The sequence below is a fragment of the Acanthochromis polyacanthus genome, chromosome 21 (assembly GCF_021347895.1).
Source record: "Acanthochromis polyacanthus isolate Apoly-LR-REF ecotype Palm Island chromosome 21, KAUST_Apoly_ChrSc, whole genome shotgun sequence".
Taxonomy (NCBI): Eukaryota; Metazoa; Chordata; class Actinopteri; family Pomacentridae; genus Acanthochromis; species Acanthochromis polyacanthus.
In genome coordinates this window covers 25,955,236-25,975,118 of record NC_067133.1, presented here as the reverse complement: position 1 = coordinate 25,975,118, position 19,883 = coordinate 25,955,236, and the positions used below count along the sequence as shown (strand labels likewise).

The 19,883-nt window shown below is 37.9% G+C and overlaps 1 protein-coding gene across 3 annotated transcripts in view; it reads right to left on the bottom strand.

The window, feature by feature from the left end:
- The window catches only part of cacna1ha (calcium channel, voltage-dependent, T type, alpha 1H subunit a), a 150,571-nt gene that overhangs the window by 66,204 nt on the left and 64,484 nt on the right, over window positions 1-19,883 (bottom strand). For all 3 annotated transcript variants that reach the window (XM_051941077.1, XM_051941075.1, XM_051941076.1), the window contains exons 3-7: window positions 14,590-14,702; window positions 13,663-13,796; window positions 12,248-12,345; window positions 5,656-5,815; window positions 1,520-1,844 (exon numbers count right to left, since the gene is read on the bottom strand). In XM_051941077.1, coding sequence (XP_051797037.1) covers window positions 1,520-1,844; window positions 5,656-5,815; window positions 12,248-12,345; window positions 13,663-13,796; window positions 14,590-14,702 — 830 coding nt within the window. The remainder of the gene's footprint in view (window positions 1-1,519; window positions 1,845-5,655; window positions 5,816-12,247; window positions 12,346-13,662; window positions 13,797-14,589; window positions 14,703-19,883) is intronic.

The window sequence follows — 19,883 nt, the reverse complement described above, 5'->3', positions numbered from 1 at the left end:
ACAAACCAGTCCTTCTATTAGCTTAAACCAATCTGCGTATTTTTCCCAAGAGAACGTAGCAAACTGTCGGAAACTTTAAAAACTCAGAACCTTGGGAGTGATATTGTGAGCTTCCTGCTTTCTAAAAGTAGATCTATCCTGGTTTCTGAAAAATGACTGTCTTTAGAGTCTGTTCCAGGTCAAGGAGAAGACGTGAAGTTGTTCAGAACTATGGCTATTAATGAGATACAGACAAGTGACAAATTAAAGGAAAAACAATAGAAAGTAAGGTATGGAGCTATATGCGCCTCCAGAACAGCTTTAATCCACCTTGGCACTGGTTCTCTACATCTCTGGGACTCTCCTGGAGGGATGAAACACCATTTTTCCAAAATGTAGCCTCTAATTTGGCGTTCATGTTGGTCCTGAATCTTAAATTTTAACATTAGGTTGAGACCTGATGACTCTGAAAGCCACAGTACATGAATCATATCATTTTTATACCCATCAGACCCTTCAGTGATTTCTCATGCCCTATTCACGAGGGCACTGTCATCCTGGAGGACACCACTCCCATCAGGATAAAAACATTTCATCAAAGAATAAAAGTGATCACTCAGAACAACTTTGCAGTAATTTTCAGAAACACTCTCCATCCGATTGGACAGTAAGCCCAAACTATGCCTGCAAACTGCACCAAACAACAATAACAGAGCCAATGGATCCCCTCACAATAGAGTTTCTTATAATTTGGCACTAGTCTGTAGCTGTACTGTTCATTAAGACAGATAATTTGTTAATAAACTCTGTTTTAAATCATTTGGTTTTGTTGTTCTACAGCCAACAAGCAAGCTAGATATTGAAAAGTTTCAATTTCAACATGAGAAATGCTCAAGTTTGCCTGACTGCTGTGTTCTTGCCAACAAATATTAAGCTACTTCATAACACAATAAAAACAGAACAACTAATTTCCAACAAAATCTTAAACAATAATAAATATTTACCACACATTTGCGTATTTTTTCACATATTCATTCTGAAAGAAACGCGGAGGAGCTATGTGACAATCAGCTTTGGTTTGCTTGTCTGTCTTGGATTTGGATGGAATTTTCAGCAAAGGTCAGAAATGACACAAGGATCAAGTGATTAGATTTGGCAGTGATGCGGCTCATAGTCTGGATTCTTGGATTTCTTAAAGATTTCTGAATCATTGTGCGACAGTATCACAGCTATCTAGCGACTTATCAGGACTTATTCATCAGAAATCATATGACTAACATATATGAGTAGCACTGGCAGAGTACAGCGCTCTCTGAGTACTTTTCTTGTTATTGTATGCATTTACTATTACTACTATTATTCTAATTTTTATCCTTGGACTGACCGGCCTTCTGTTGTTTCTTGAGTATCCTTCTTTTTTTATCGCCCTGTCTGTAAAATCTTTCAAAGGTGCTACATAAATGAAGCTATCAATACTATTAGCATCCTGTTCTACAGCTCCTGCTCCCACAGTCAGATCTGCACATTCGTCCATCCTTACCTGGAATATGGCTATCCAAGCATAGCCAATATTGTCAAAGTTGACAGCTCCCTTGTGAGGGTTGAGTTGCCCGGGGCGACAGACGTTGTAGTACTGGTTCCAGTTAACGCAGCCGTTAACGTCGGCGCCGCTCTCGTTTGGGGACAGTCCAGTCAGAGCTGAACTTTGGGGGGGAGCGGCCAATATACACTCTTCCTTGCCTTCTGTGTAGGCTGGCACATCGTGGCAGCGCAGCATCCCGTTCTCTCGGGGAGCTGAGCAGATAAACGGGCTGTCTTCACCCTCCTCAGACATGTAGTAAGGGTTTATGGACAGGTTGTACATTCTGGGTGGAAGAGGAAGACGTAAAACAAATGAACATGTTGCTACAACAGTAATAATAATTAGCTCGTCTGCCTTAACTGTCTGTTTTGAGAAAAGCAAGCTGTAGATTATATTAAACTACACCTATTCTTACTTCAGAGGTGCAATATGTAACCTTCTTGCACAACGTTGTTGATGCAATGTGTAATATTTCATTCAGCTTTTCAGAAAAATTTTCAGGTGCGATAAATCATTTCATTTTTTTCATTATCATTTGTGATATTACTTATTACATCAGCATAACTGAATGCATTACTCATTATTCATCTATTCCAGCCATAATTTAGTTTCTCATTTTATTTCAGTAATGTACCTGACTTATATCTTATTGCTTTCTACTTTTACACACTGCATTTCTCGTGTTATGTCATTATGATTTTTTTCCAAGCAATATCTGGCACAAGAATCAATAAAGTTTTAACTCATCTGATCTTATCTTATTTCCACTATGAATACACTTTGACTCATGCCCACTGTAAAAAAAATATATCTATATATATTACAGAAAATTTTGCATATGCACAATAGTATAAAATGCTTCTCTGGGCTCTTTTTGCATTAAGAACTGGTCATTTTTAGCCAATTATCAATAAGCAGGATGAGATATATTCATACATTATGTCATTTAAGGTGAGCTCTAACACTGACATCTGGATTAGATGTGAAATAAACACCATCACATAAAGCATGCCAATAAAGCTACTACATCTGTACACCTCTGTGCATGCTGCAGATGTTTTCTTTTAATTTCTCCAAAAAACAAATACCAGCAGCAATGATCCACTGCTGCTCCTGCACCACTATCACGCTGTATTTACACTTAGAGCTACTGTACTCTCCTTCCACAGCATTTCAATCAGCAATTCCACTCTAATCAGAACATCTTCCCAACAACATAATAACGGGTTGGAGGAATTTGCAGTTATATAATAGCGGCGGCTCTAAAATTACATAAAACTACAGCTGCAGCATATAGAGCACATTAACCACTTCTATCTCAGCTGTCATGAAGTTTCTACTCAGCTTTTGCAAGATCTTAAAGAACAATTTTTGAAGTTTGTGACTCCCTGCAACAAATCTCGCAAGCATTTACGCTTTATGGTTTGTATATTTGCATGTATTGTTCACCAAATCAAGAGCTACCAGACACTGAAGAATATAATTAAATAAACAAACTGTGTTTAGAAGGAATCAGCACACAAAAAGTAGTAGACAGGATCGGTTGGTATCCACAGTGACTGCTGTTTCTACTTGTGGTGAATGTGTCCCACCGTTTAACCACTTATTTATAGCCTTCTCCTAAAACTGGAGAGCTCTTCATAGCAGTGACTGTGCTTTTATGTGGAGTGACATTCACTTTTGAAGTACTAGTGAGGAAAGACGGATTCGGGAACAGGTAGCCTTTGTTGAATGTCCTCTGCCTTATTTCCACAGTGTTCCCACAATTTGTCACATCCTTTTTGTCTTGTAACTTTTGCTTCTGCCTGTTGCTGTCCCTGTTTGTGTCCTACCTTTCGGGACTTGACTCTTTCTTCACCTGACTCCTGCCTGACTGTTGCAGAATTCAACGCACTGAAGAAAAGCCATCTGGCAGGTGTTATCTCTTTAAAAAAATTGTCAAAATGACACCATTTGTCAGAACCAAAAACTGTAAAAATAGAAAGAATTGACAGATGTTCCTTGAACTAAAGTGTGATCTGTCATTCCATCAGATAACAGCCAATACAAAGCATTAAATCATGATAATTTATCAATATTACTGTATTTTGCATGGTTTTTAAGCATGTGCCAAAAATGTGTTATTTACATTTACAATATTCTGTAAAAAACAAAGAGCTAATTCATTATTCACTAATTAGTGACTGGAGTGTTACTAGCATTCATGCGATAAAAATTCAGGGACATTTTAGAGAGTTTTTCAGAGTAGAGAGAAGTTACAAACAGAAATGAATTAAACTAATAAAAAATGTACATAGTATAATAACTACAGCATTTGTACACACTTAGCAAAAAGACTGTACATTTTGATTTCTTTTTTTTTTTCATTTTTTGGGGGAAAAATAAATTCATTCTTCAAAAAGAAATTCATTTTTTTTCTCGTTTTTATGAGACACAGCATACATTTTTAAGTTTCTCTTTTAGTAGCCATGGTTTGGCATTGCTGTTTCTGACTTTATATTCCAGTAAAAAATGAGCTTACAGTGAGAATAAAAAATGTGATAGGACTAAAGAAATCTCCAGAAACTGGTTGGGATTCAGAGCGTGAAAATTTTTTTCAAGATTCTGGAGGAGAAATGACAAATTTGAATTTAATGTACGTGATCCCGGTCATGTAGATGTAAATGCTAGCTTCCTTGTGATTCTGAAACCTACATTGGGGAAACATGTAGTGCACAAGTTTCCAAATGTTCAAGTGTGTTACTGCAGACAGAGGTCAGGAAACTATTTGCTCTGTGAGAGGAGATACAGCAGCCTTGATTATGAAATATTAATCTACTGTCTGTATTTCTTGCTTTCACAAAGAGAGGATTCAACAACATTGTCTCTGGTACAAAATGTACCATTACATCAGCAGAATGAGTTCAAGGATGTCTGGGTTACATGTTTTGCTTCCAGAGGTGATGGAAATTTTTTTATTCCTCTTCTATTGTATGATTTCATCACCAAATTAGTTTTAAATTAAAGAGAGAGTTGGCAATACACCTAATATTTTCATGTGCAGTGTGGAAGGCAATGCAGTCTTTTTCAGTCTTCTGTCTCTCTGGACAGCACATCTCTGCACCAAATAGTTTTCACTGTCTCAGGTAGAGAGAGTTGCATCTTGTTAAAATTTTGCTCAGTTTGAGGTCAGTCTCAACGGTCTGACATTAAGTACGGGCTGGTTTGAGCAAGATAAGTTTTACACTGACTTGGGGATTTTATCACTTCGTTCCACAAAGCTTGAAATGTCATGTTCAGTTTGTTAATTTCCTGTCGTGCTGATAATGTCCAAGTTGTTTATTTTGGTTTGTTGTATTATCCAATGTAAATCATTTTCCCACTGTATCTTTTCTGGAATAATTTAGTTTTCCTTGGATTTGAAATTTTGCTAAATTTTTAGCCCCATCACCTGTGAAAAGGAGAGTTTTTGATGTAAGTAAGCTTATTATTACACATATCTAAAACTGCCTTTTAAATACAAGCCTACATCTGTATTTTCCTCTTTCCGTCACTCTCTATATGTGAGACCATACAGTTGGTACATCCTGAGGACACTATGCAATGCAGATACTCCAACAAGCTATGATTTATGTATTTTTGTTCCATGCAGTGGCTAACAATTACTCCCGATGACAACTCGACACAAGCTACAACTGTGACTAATGAGGGAGCAACCAAGAATGACAGCAAAAGGAACAAAGATGTAAAGAAAAAGGATAGACAGAAAAGAACAGAGTTGAAAAAAAGATCATGTTTGGGTTAAACGAGCTAAGCAAATCTGACGCTTCAGTTCCATCTGCAAGATGGAGTTACTGCTGGTGAATGTGGAGAAAATTAAAGCCGACTGTGACTTCTAACTCTGCTTACGAAGTTTGTATTTTTCACTCATTTTCGTTTTTTCTCTTCTCAAGGAGAACGATTTGGAAGCAGATCCTATTTTCCCCCAAAATGCATCTTTTCAGAAGTCTAATCTAGATTTGACAGAAAAGACAATATCCCGAGGCCATCTGTGCTGCTTCCATCCTTCAGAGAAATGAAATGCAAATTCCGCTTTGCGAGGCTGAAAACCTTACGTTCTTATGTCCTCTCCCAGGAAGCAGCGGTTGCGCAGCAGTCCCGCCCACAGCTGGACTCCCACAATGCCGAAGATGAAAAAGACAAAGAAGCAGAGGAGGAGAACGTTTCCCAGCATGGGCAGGGTGTCCAGCAGCAGTGTCACCAAGATCCTCATACCTACACAGCAGGAGACGAACAGGAGAGAGATCACCAGCTGATACTGTCTGATGTGCACCAGTTCAAATACTTGATAGATGCATTCATTGGAGTTTTGCTAACCCTCTGGCAGCTGTTCACCCTGACAGCCATTATTGATCTTGAGAGTTTAGAAACCACAATTTCATCCTCACAGCTAATAAAATTCCAAGAGTTGACAACAGTAAAAGTGACAGTTTGACGTTATTTCGTCCTCTGGGATTTGAACTCACAGCTTCCTCGTGGCTACTATTATCTAACCACATGCATTCAGCATCCATCTCCAGCTGTCAGATGCGTTTATTGTCAGAAGCGTCGGGAATCCAGTCCCTAAGCTCCACACACAATGTGTCACGTACACACACGGGTCACATTGTTAGGGACACCTGTAAAAACCATTAATACACTGCATGAGATGGGGTAAAATATTAAGTACACTTTTAAAAGTTTGCACCATCAGTCATAAAGTTGTATTATCACCTCTGTGGCAGTTTTTGTCAACAGAAACATCATAAAAGCAGAGTTTTCCGCAGAGGGGGTTTATTAGATCACATCAGATTGTGCCTAAAATAGCCAGTGCATGTGTAGCAGTCTTTCTAATCACTGTAGCTGCTAATTTTTACATTTGCAATTTAAAATCAAATCTTCTTCTGAAGTCCACAGTGTGCCTGAAAGCTTTCTTAGGATTGTGGATGGAAAACAAACAAACAAAAAAACATATTTCTTATTAAATTTGTGACAGAAACTACAGATCAAAGTACTTTTCCATGAAGGCAATCTCGCTCACTTGTCCATAACGTTTTATTGGGGCATATTTGTAAACATAGAAATATGACTTATTTAGCTTTTGTTCTTCTTCTTTAACACTAGAAATCCCAGATTTTACCATGTTTTTTTACTCCCAGAACTGTGCCAGATGGCTCTGGCTATTATCTATTCATTTTGAAATGAGGACCATTTCTGAGGAATGTGAGCATTGTCCCTGATAATGGCTGGTGATCAACACTTGAAATCCCAGGTTCAAGTGGTAATGCGCACACTAGTGCCTCCTTGTCATAACAAAAGCATCTGTAAACCAAGGATTAGTGCCAAGTGGCTCTTCTCTGGGGTGCAGAGACATATGTGCCAAAGGGCTCAGCGCTGGGATTTCTATATATATTAAAATACCATTCATTATAATTATATTTAATGAGACAAACATCATTAAATAATCCTCCAGCTGTTGTTACTAAAATTACTTGCTGTAGTCACTCATTGAGACAAATTAACCAAACAAAATTATCTGTAGCGACTCTGTTGCTTTGTTTTATTGTTTGTTTTCACCTTAAAGTTTAATTACATTGATTACAGTTTCATTAAATTGCATGTTTAACATTTTTTATCTGGCAAAATGATTGTACATAATTATCATATGTCCCATATTGCGCCCCTTTTCAACAAATCAGTTAAAAGCTCACATTCCCAGAACGTGACTTTCGATTTTAAAGCTCAAAACGCTGCTAAGATAGTTAATTTTACTATTTTTACTGTATAAACCTTGGTCTTAAACCTGTTCAAAACAGTTATTTCAGTGTCTGTAGCTGCTCCTGTCCCTGCCCCCTTCAGGAAGAAGACTGCATATGCCATTAGCAAATCACATAGAAACTGAAGAAAAATCTGACGGGCTTGTAAAGCTGGGATAAAGAATGGCAGTAGTCAGCAATTTTAAATTGTCACATCTTTTTATAGTTGCTTCAGTTTTTAAAAACATAAAAAAAACATTATAAAAAACATAGATTTTCACTATATAGGACCTTTAATTTGGAAATCAAAGACCTCAAAGTATTGAAGAAACTAAACAAAACAATGAACCTAAATTATGACAATGTGAAGGCCACCCACCCACCTTAGTTTGAAAGTATAGAAAGTATCCCACCAGTAGACTGTTGATGCCGTTACTCTGTTACCCCCGTTCAGAGGGAATGACTCATCGCTGTTTGCTCCTTTGTACACTCATTAGTCACAAAGTTTTTGCCGAGGATATATTTTCTACATCCTAATTGTAGAACGTACTGAGGAGTTAACTATTCACCTTTCTTCAGTAATTGACTGTTTACAATTCAGCTGCACATCTCACGTTGTGTCTGCTACAATGTTTTTTTTTCTTGTCATTTTTTTTTTTTTGAGAAATGTGCAGCAGGCTTGTGAGGGTCAATCCATTAGAGCTCTAATGGGATGTGGTTATGGCCGTGGGATAGAATAGAAACCAGAAAATCACAGTTATCACTTCTGGCCACTCAGACACATAGACAGAAATTACATTACGATTATAAAATCAGTGAAATTCCAAATTTAAATCATTGTCTGTGCAGCAGACTGTCTAATATTTCCTCATAAACCTCCTTTTCTTACATATTGGTTATAGATCGGTTGCTTCAGACAGTACAGTGACACATTCAAACATGGAAACGTGCACACAGATGTGTGACCACTATTCGGGCATCTAAATCTGTACAGCAAACAAAGCATTTCACAGCACTGACATCACCTATACGGAACACTAACAGGTTCTCCAAGTACCATTTATGGCAAGAAATTGTTTTTCAGCAACGCATTGAATGTAATTGCTTGGAAAACAGGAGGCAGTGAAAAATACAAAGACACTGAAAACCGAGACAGAAAATGCGTTTACTCTCAGACTGACTATATAAGGTCATAAAGTGTCAAACACTATCGTTCAAAAGTTTGGGATCACTTAGAAATGTCCTTATTTTTGACAGAAAAGCACTGTTTTTTCAATGGAGATAACATTAAATTAATCAGAAATGCAGTCTAGATATTGTTACTGTGGTAAATGACTGTTTTAGCTGGAAACGGCTGATTTCCAATGTAATGTCTATATAGGGATACAGAGGCCCATTTCCAGCAACCATCACTCCTATGTTCTAATCGTACGTTGTGTTAGCTAATCATGTTGAAAGGCTAACTGATGATTAGAAAACCATTGTGCAATTATGTTAGCACATGAATAAAAGTGTGAGTTTTTATGAAAACCATGGAATTGTCTCGGTGATCTTAAACTTTTAAAAAGTAGTGTGCAATGTCATATAACGTCTCTTAAGATGGATTTGATTTCAGTAATTCAATCAAATGGAACATAAATAGCACACTTGATGAAGGAGTTTCGAACAGAGATGAGTCATGCTACTAGGACAAGTTTATGTTTTATAAGGTTGGAATTTCTGTTAAAAACTTCAAAAAAAATACCCCATTTCCTGGATATAAACAGTATTTTAGCAAGTACTTAGTGATGAGAGTAAGGTGGTTGAAAGGAAACAAAATGAGAAATTGTAATGTTTTGTAAATCTTGTGAATAAACTGTTTTATTTTTCCTTTCGGATGATGTGGAAGGTAGCAAACATAAGCTTTTAACTATAAAAAGATTTTGTAACGAAGTCATAAAACTACTTGCAAGTCAAACAATTTAAAATATCACAGGAAAGCTGGTTTGTAAGAATCCAAATAGAGGCCAAAATGAATATCTTTAAGTAATTTATGGGGACAAATTTTGAAGAACAAACTCTGAAAGCACATCTTTTGATGACACTTAACTCTGCTGTCAGCTTGTGAAACTATTAGCATGCAAATATTTATTTTTTTCTTTCTTTCTTGGAATAAATCAGCTGGCAGAGGAGGAAATTTACTGCCTTTTATAATCTCAGTCATGCAGTCTAAACAGGCCAAATAAAGCTAGGTGTTGCATGTGTCATTAAATAATCCTGAGAACTTATTAGAGCAGCAGGGAAACACGTATGTGACTGTGTGTGCCCATGTGTGAGAGAGCTGGCAGAGTATTTGCAGCAGCCTTCAAAAACATGACATAAACACAGACTGCTGCTCACTGTATCTAAGCTACAGCAGCAAAAACACATTAAACATCTGTCCAACAATGGTTATATCCCATCCACTTAGGCAGAAAGATAAACAGAGAGGCCAAGCGATGGTGGAATGGCCGGAGAAAAACATTAGCCGTTCTACGAGCATGGCTGGCGTGAACCCACAAACACTCAATCTGTGATCAGATGAGAAAGAAAAAGAGAGAAAAAAGGAGGAAGTAAGCTAAACATCCTCCGGGTGTCTGAACCTGTGACTGCGCATCGACACTGACCTTGAGTTTTCCAGCCTGAAGTAACAGCTCTCATTGTCAAGCTCATTGCAATTCTCTCCATATGTCTTGTCTACATCTGCCTCCATCTAGCAGCCACCTTCAGGGAGCGACTATAAACTTGTTACATTAATACAGGTTTTACTTCACCTCATTCGTAGCCTGTGAAGTCAGTTTCTCTGGGCAACTGTTGGCTCAGTGATAAGGTTAAGGTTAATGTAACACTGTCAGGCCTCACTGAGGTGGAATACTATGAGTGTGTGCGAAAGCCAGCTTGAGGTGATAGCTTAAGGAAACAGACAACCTGCCACGCTTTATGACTGTGTTTGGGTTATCTGTCGTGCACAAGTAACACCCTCATCCCCAACACACACACACTTAAATAAACATGAAACGTCATAATTTACGTGGCTTAATCTCAGGTCAACCTGTGTCGAATGCTAACAGCTGGCTTATTCTGGGAAACTGGGGTCATGATTCAAACACATTCAAAGGTATACAGTCAGAGAGGCTTCTAGTGTGCCGGTGCCAGGCTGCAAGCATGTGTATAACCCTCATATGACAAAGTCATTGTGGTGCAAACACTGCTCCAACACAACTCCCATTTTTTCCAACAGACACCGATCAATGTACAACAAATGCACGCAACAAAACTGTTAAAAAATATTCAAAACTATGTCTACAAACCTGAGACAAATGTATTTAACAAACTAGTTACCAACGTTGCATGCTTGAGTCTGAAACCAGGCTGGCTGTTTCCCTAATGCATGCTGGTTAATAATGTTGTAAGCTGTTATGACACCATTGTCTCAAGCTCCTCTTTCGCTCTGGATTCATGGCCACCGCTGTCGCATAGCTTTTAGGATAATGATAAACTATGTGCAAGCTCTTAAACACTCAACTCCTAGATCATTGGTCACCCTACAGTTAAACGGTGAGAATGCAGACACCAAAGTACTGTCTGTACTGCTCAATGCAAACAAATGAATGACGAATGCTAACAGGCGGACAGCATTAAACACAGGTGAAATGCTGTAAACATTGGTTAAAAAATACATGAAATGTGGGTTAGGACCTATATGAAAAATGTTTGCGCCTACTGGAGTCACAACAAACAATTCAGTAATGGGAATTGCAAAGGCTACACTATATATGAAAAATAAAAATAAGAAAGTGTAATATCCCAGCAGCTGTGGCACCAAAAAAGTAAAATAATCAAAAATAAAAAATAGTTCAATAACCATTTCACAAAAAAAAACTCGAATTGTCCATCATTAAAATACAGTTTGTAGCCTTCATTTTACATGAAATTGCATATTTTTTTTGGCTTTTTAATGTAAATAAAATACATTTATATGTATTAAAACAATAAAATTATCTGTAGCAAGGCCAAATAATGATCTAACAGAAAAAAAAACAGGCATAATACTGCAGAAAAGTGATGCTAAAAGCGGATTTTATTGCATAATTTTATCTAAGAAATCCTACCCAAAAAAGCCAAAATTATAATAATGTTAACATAACTTTGCCATTTTAGGTGGAATTACAGAACCAATCCTTCTGTTTCTATTATTTGTTACTAATTGCATCTAATTATAACTTTTGAAATATATTAAAAGTATTAAACTTGATTTTAAAACTTTTAGCTATTAAACAAAAAGGAAATATTTGCAAAATTAAGAAAAAAAGTTTTACATTAAAAATATGAAAATTTCTTCATAGAAAAAGGCATAGATTAATTTTAGTCACTTTTACGGATTTTATACCTTTTTTAATTTTACACAACATATGAACATTCAGAGTTCCTTTTTTTAAGTTTTATGTTTAAAAAATACATTAAAAAGCACAGTAAAAATTGTGAAAAAACTTAAGACTGTCATTTAAGTTACCGTTTTTTTACAGTGTACTTTGCAGCATAAGTGGATGCAAAAACCCTCAAAAATAGTTTCAAAGAAATTCAAAAATGCCTCGTAATTGACCAAAGTTACAAATAACATTCACCTTAGGTCCGTCTTCTTACTTCAAGATATGCTACTCACATGGGATTACGCCACATTTTTCAGTGGTTTAAAACCTTTCAGCTTGAAAATTATTTGACAGCACTCACCTGGTATCTCATGTGTTAACAGGGTACTAATAAAGTGACCACATTTGCTGCTATTATGACTCTAGATAAGAAGCAAATGTTGTGTAGTAAATAAGCTATGTTTTTCTACCCTGACCACTAATCGGTGAAGGTAGAGCTGTGGATTTTTCTCTGAAACACTTACTTGGTACTCTGTTAATCGCCCGCAGCGGCCTGAGCACTCGGACAGTTCGGATGGCTGACAGACTGGCATTGTGGCCATCTAGAGAATACTCCATCACCCTGAAGATACAGAAAGTTGGAGACAAAAAAGTGTTCTTCTTTAGTACTTCATAGAAACAAAACACACAGAGATATAAACACAAAGAAGCTCCAACAAGACAAAAACTATAACTTAATAAAACTTTTACTGGAATCAACTCACATAATTACTGTGCATTTGACACTTAATAACACAGAGTGAGAACTTTTAAGGCATTTTTTCCTCCTGTGTAGTCTACACTGCAGCACAAAAACACAATAAATGTGACAACATACAAGTATTTAGATCAGAACAGCTGTGGTTTAACTGTGTTTTGTGTTCTGCTCTGTCATTGTATTTGGTGGGGAGTGGGTCTGGTCTTGTTGGAAAGAGGGAGAGCGCTCATGACTGCATCCTGCCCTTGTCTCAACCTATCCAGTCATACTAAGCATTAATTTTGGTTTGCAGCAAGAGCAGCATTACTCAACCAATTACTGTTGCATTTTGCGGCAGATATACAGAACTGTTCAAAAGTCTGGGGTCACTTATCCCACTAAGTCCTTATTTTTGAAAGGAAAGCATTTCTTTTCAATGAAGATAACATTAAATTAATCCGGAAAACAGTCTAGACATTGTTAATGTGGTAAATGACTATTGTAGCTGGAAATGGCTGATTTGTAATGGGATTTCTCCATAGGGGTACAGAGGAACATTTCCAGCAACCATCACTCCTGTGTTCTAATGCTACATTGTGTTAGCTAATGGTGTTGAAAGGCTAAATGTTGATTAAAAAACTCTCGTGCAATTATGTTAGCATATGAATAAAAGTGTGAGTTTCCATGGAAAACATTAAATTTCCTGGGTGACCCCAAACGTTTGAATGGTAGTGTACATTGTGCTGCACATGTCCTCCTTCAAAAAGAACCTTCTGCTTCTTCCCTGTTAATAGAAGGTAAATCCTCCTTCATAAGGTCAATTAAGACATTATTTGTAATTTTTAAGCACAACATCCTATATGTGCACAAATGTAGGGGACAACAATTCCCCTCAGCAAACACATCCTTCCATAGTAAAGGACACTTCTATTTTGATAATGGCATGACGTTGACAGGACAAACACATAAAGATGTGCATCAACACACCTACAAATACGAACTGATGCACCTGTTTCATACATCTTTGTCATGTATGAGCAGCCTTCTTGACTCCTCATGTGTACATGAATCCAGGTTTGGCTGCTTTTGTGCTTGTTTGATTGCTTAACTTGTGCGTGGATAAAATTAAATGTTTCATTGTCAGCTGACATGGAAAACTGAGCAATTTGTGGGTTTGAGTAAAAAGCATAGTGGTACACCCACCCTGCCATGACAATGACGAAGTCCAGCTGGTTCCACTTGTCACCAAGGTAACAGTTGGGGCCAAATATTCCCAGGGCCACCATCTTGATGACCATCTCCACTGCAAAGAATGCAAAGATGCAGTCGTCCAAAACCTAATGTCAACAAAAGAAACATGCAGGAGCAAAGTTTAAGACGGACAACAATAACACAAGAGGAGATCGACCTTTGTCAAACTGAAAAAGGTCAGGCTCTTGTTAAGTCTCCTCATCAATACAGTCACATTTTGAAAGAAACCATGGAAGAGGAGGCTGTCTAAAAATGAGTTCTTGTATCCATTAGTTAGCTGCATCCCAGCAGGGAACAACAGCTCCGGCTTCGCACGGTTATGGCTGTCTCAATTAATTAGATCTACTACCGCAAAAGGAATATCTGTATTTGAGAATAATGAGCACATCTAAAAATGCCGCACGGCGCTACAGTGAGAGTGTATAGAAACAAATGGAAGAGAGACAGCACGAAGGAAATGGATTAATTTTTCATTACTGTTCACTTATGAATTGTACTTTTAATTAGCAGTTTCTCTTTAAGTCTTTTAACAGCAACTTTAAGCAGAAAGCGATAGAAAAGGAGATCACACTGATCACTGGAGCACTGACTTGTGTTTAAGTAGTGTAAGTAAAGAGAAAACAAATTATGGCAAATTACTTTAGAGATAGATGTTTATGTTGAAAAACCTCAAGCATGTCAGCAAAACTTTTATTCCATGATTTTTTCTACCAAACACTTGCATTTCATGTGGCATGGTGAAAAACAAGACCTATGAAACCAGGTGAATGTGAGTTTGTGTTTTCTTTGAAAGGGGGCAAATTTACCCAAAAATAACACTTTTCATGTCAGAGATTGTTCTATTAAGCCCAGCAAACAGAGCGAGAGAGTCACACTGACCTGTAGGATGCGGCACCACTCTGACTGGCAGGTAACGTCCTCACAGGGCTGAAACATCCCCAGAGTCACACAGTTGAGCAGGATCACCAGCATGGACACGTGCTCGAACCACGTGCGAGAAGGAGTTAAGGGCAAAACACGTATGTGGTGTCATTTTAACTCATCCACAACAGATGCACAACAAGCAAGCAAAACTTAACTCTCCTGTTATGTTGCGGGTCAAACTGATCTCCATTAAAATTAAAAATAAAAATAAAATCAAAAAATAATTGTTGAAAGTATTTTTTCGGTATGAAACTTCTTCTGCTTGGCTTAAAAAGTGTAATTGACATAAAACATCAAATGAAATTTCACTTATTTGCAAACCCATTCCGAGCAAAAGCACTAAATTCATCGATCATCAGCATCACTCCTTAAAAAGAAAATTCATGTAAAACTGCTGTGGCATGCACAGTGGATGGGTGGCTAGCACTTTCACCTTGCAGCTAGAAGGTTCAAGTCCCGGCCTTCCTGGGATCTTTCTGCATGGAGTTTGCATGTTCTCCCTGTGCATGTGTGGGTTTTCTCTGGGTACTCCAGCTTCCTCCCACAGTCCAAAAACCTGCTGAGGTTAATTAATTAGTCTAAATTGTCCATAGTTGTGAATATGATTGTGTGTCTGTGTTTGTGGCCCTGCAGTGGACTGGCAACCTGTCCAGGGTGGTCCCTGCCTTCACCCTAAGTCAGCTGGGATAGACTCCAGCTCCCCTCCGACCTTAATGAGGATTAAGCGGTGTATAGATGATGGATGGATGGATGGATGGATGGGATGTGATGTGATGTGATGTTATGTGATGTGAATGAGTGAGTTATCCTCATTGAACCATGATCTGTGAGAGGTAAAAAAACACCAATATTTAAATTACATAGATTTTAAATTAGAAGTGTTTTGTTTGTTGTATGTGAACTGCAAAGTACTTGAATGTCCCTCTGGATTCATGAATCATATCTATCGTCTGTCTGTCTGTCTGTCTGCCTGTCCGTCCGTCCGTCCGTCCGTCCGTCCGTCCGTCCGTCCGTCCATCCATCCATCCATCCATCCATTCATGTTTATTGAGATTTTTTGGTTTCTGACATTTTTGGATCATTAAACATTCCCCATGAACATAACTGTTGTTCCTGCGAAACAAACCTAACAGCAGGGTTGATGTATTCTGTAAATCGCAGTTTCACGGAAAAGAGAATCAGATGCAGTTCAAAAGGCAAAAAAAAAACTAATGCTGCAACATCAAGGCTAGGTGTTGGTTTCTGTGACCTCTAGTGATGCCTACAGGGGGAATCCCAGGCAGCCAGTGCAAAGGTACAAACCAAACAGAACAACAAGCTTGTTGACCTGTTGCAGAGTCAGTCAAGCGGTGACAGAACGTTAGTCAGAGAGTCGACACGGAGAGCAGAGCGCTTCCTATCCCCATTATGCTGATTGCTGATCATACATAAGCGGTTCAGTGACAGTGTTAATGGGATGAGTCTGACTACCTACAGAAAGGTCAGAAAATCTGAGCTCCAGTAAACAAAATTGAGTCTGATATCATGTGAATCACTCCTCCATCTCACTGGAACTGGATACAAATAGGAAGTTTTGTGTTGGCCTAATGGGTCTAATAATGACCGAATGGGCCTGGCTGATAATCTGATTACAGCCTTTTCACTATGTCACAAATAAATATTTCAAATGATTATTGCGTGCTGTACATCCGGTGCAGTGTTTGTTAATACTGATCAGTGAGAGGAAGTAAGAAAGGATGCTAAGATATCACAGCTAGCATCAGTTCCAGTTAATCTCAATGTCTTTAAAGAAACAAGCATGACAGTAATTTCCCAATCCTCTGATGAGTCCTCAAATTTGTTACGTAAAAACATTTGTCCTAGTTTCTTGGCACAGAGGAAGCATAATTTCAAAGGTACACAAATGTCAGAGGCCTTGCTTAACCCGACTAAAAAAGCACTTGTGAGTAATCTTTTGTAGATTTGCTTCTTTTATCCTTTTTGGACAACCACTGAGATTATCTATTTAGGAAAAAGCAATAAGTTACAGGGTGTGCAGGCAATGGTGTGAGTTTTTTTTCTTTTATTTCATTCCTTTTCTTTCAGTCATTGAATAAGAGTCCAGAAAGAATGGTGTCAGTAGTTTAGCCCACATTGATTTCTCACCACAGTCTTTCATGTGGTTTGCGTGCATCAATGTCCATCGTAATTAAAATCAGGCTCTCCTTTCTACCGCCAAAATAAAAGATAATGAATGTGAAATGTGTCTGTCAGCTCCAAAATCTTATCATTCCTCTGATTTGATTTTTGTTTTCACCAAACTAGACACAAAAATCTGGCGGATGTGCCACGAATAGCAATGTACAACAAAGGGGAACAATCACTGATGAAAGCCGAATGCATCAACATGAGTCTTACTGATAACGCATTCATAATGCATCCCAGCCGTCCTGACAATATGTTGCAGCATGATGTGATACCGTAAATTACAGCACTTTATAAAATCGTGAGTAAACTCATCAAAGATGCATGGACAGCACATGTCGGTGCTTGTGCAGCTGCAATAATTCCAGAAGATGCCTCATTATCTTAATGGGGAGAAATAATGCATGGCAAGTAAATCAGAGAGAAGACTAAGGAGAGACGGGGATGGTGGAATAGATGAAAAGAGGGGAAATAAATAGTCTTAAAGCAATAGTATGCAGTGCATTGGAGAGTCATTTATGGCACAAGTTTCTTAGCAGAAATCAATAAATCAAGTGATTGAATAGTAAAAAAAAAAAAAAAAGAAAAAAACAGCTATCTGCCTGTCATATGGCTGTAAAAAGCCTGTTCAATCATTACATTTAGTTTATTTTTTCACATCTATGTGTCTTCCAGTGCTCTTCATGGTCTCCGTTCTCCTCTAGTTTTATTATTTATGTGATCTGTGTATATGTTACTGCCTGCATTGTGTCCTATTTTGATGTTATTTATTTTATGTCTGTCTATATTGGCTTTGAAATGGATGTCGTGCACATACAGTGATGTGCACCACTTCACTGCATGTGCAAGAGAAATAAAACACTTCCTGTCTGCTGTGTGTCAGCTTTGACAGCTGTACTCATTAACATAACACTTAACTCTCTCGTTATGAGTTGGGAAAACTTAACTAAGCTGTGGATACAAAAATAAAAAACTCCTGTGACTTTGCATTTCATTTTTTAAAAAGAAGCTGTCTCATGCAGCTCGAGGATAAATTTAGACTTCTTTTCCACACATAAGATTGCATACAAAACATATGATTTGTGTGTTTTTAGAAATTAGGTAGTTTTAATTTGTCACGCACCCCCCCCCCCCCCCCCCCCCCCCCCCCCCCTCTCTCTCTCTCTGTCTCTTTCTAGGAAGTGGGATTCTTTCAGTTTTCTGCTTTCAAAATGCAGTTTCTGTGATTCCTACATACTCTATCTTTAAATCATGTCTCCACAACTACAAAAAAAGGCACTGATGCTGCTGTTTTCTACTTTAGTTTGTCTTTTAGCCCCCAACCCACACACTCTTTCTCTCACACACACATACCCTCTCTCGATGATCTGGTGTGTGCACTGAGCTGCACTGCTGAAAGTATTCCCAAGGTGAGGCACTGTTCTAATTAGAAGGGAATTAAACCGAAAACAAATGGTGGCCACTATCTTCCATATTACATTCACATGCAGAGATACTTAAAAATCCATAAAACACACAAAAAAGGCAAGAATACAGATATTGTTTTGCAAATTACATTTTGTTTATGCTTTGCACATGCAAATACACAAAGACAGAGACACTTGAGACTTACTGGTGTGAACCGAGGCCAAAACAGAGGTTTGGATCAGCAAAAAAGTACAACTGCACTCACTGCAATACAGAGATAATGTGCTAAGCCACTTGATCAATTGATTTACTTTCTTCAAAACTCAACAAAAAATGCACTGTCGTCTTAAAAATTCAATAAAAAATGAAAAACCTGACATCTCTCTGTACTATAGACTTGATTTGGATGAGCTAAGGATTGTGGCACCAATAAAAAGAACCTGCTGTGAAGGTCCACAATGAAAATACACCTGTAGGTACAGATATTATTAAACATTGAATACTGTAGGTTCAATATAAGAATCATAAAATATATATGAGAGAAAATCAGTTCGAACAAAGTTGAAGACATTGCGCCTATGTGAAGAAATCTGTCTTTTCAGGGTAATGAGTAACCACAGTTTGCCAAAAAAACAAGACATAGCAAAAATATGTGATGAATATTCATGTATGTGCAGATTTCTGCATCCCACGGGGTTTAAGAGCAGATTTTCATCAGAGAATCACGCTGTTTTGATGGAGTATTTTTCAGGGAATGGGAATATTTACTATTGACAACTGAAGAGACAACATCAAGTATTTATGTCCCTCTTCATTTAGGACAATTTGGACAGGGAATAACAACAGAAAAAAATATTGCAGTAAGTCATCTGTGGTGGTTTTATATGCACAAAGCCGCACTAAACAGTCGATGCTCTGCTGCCTGTAACACATTATCTGTATGCTGTAACCATTTGCACATCTAACAAAGAGTTTCCTGAGCCCCGGCTGCTGCTGCTCACCTATGCTTAATTAGCTAAACCTGACAAATGTGCAATGCGCTCTGCCAAAATGCCACACATCTCTATTCTCTTTGGTGACAGGGGACACGCTCTATTTGCTGTGAGGGACGGTGAAGATATGAATCTGCTGTTTGACTATTAAAACTCGTGTATGTATGTATTTTATACAGCGAACACGCTTATTTATGGCTGCAATGGCCATCTAAGCAGAAAACACATCCTCCTGGTACGCATCTGATTTTGTGATGTTATTGTGGTTATGAGAAAAACTGGGCTGTCTGTTGTATTTCTGGAAAATATGGTTTCTGCCAGTGTAAGCTGCTGTGGCACGCAGCTGCTGGATATTCAAGTTAACAGAAGCATCACTGCTTTGGGAGGCACAAAGAATGCAAACCCTTCTGCTAATCCTCAGAAGACACATTTAAAAAATCGAGAGGGAGCAATAAAACAGTTTGTAAATAAAAAATAAAGCAGAATTGAGGCAGGTAGTGTGAGATATGAGAGCTTTGTTGAAGAGGAAGTCCAGTTCAGGGGCCATGTTCACATGGGGACTATTTCATTTTAGTTTTTATCTGTCTCAATGACAAATACATGTTTTTTGCTGTTGTAAAATCAAATGGAACAGTCAGACTTTCAACTTTGCAACAGTCTGTGAAC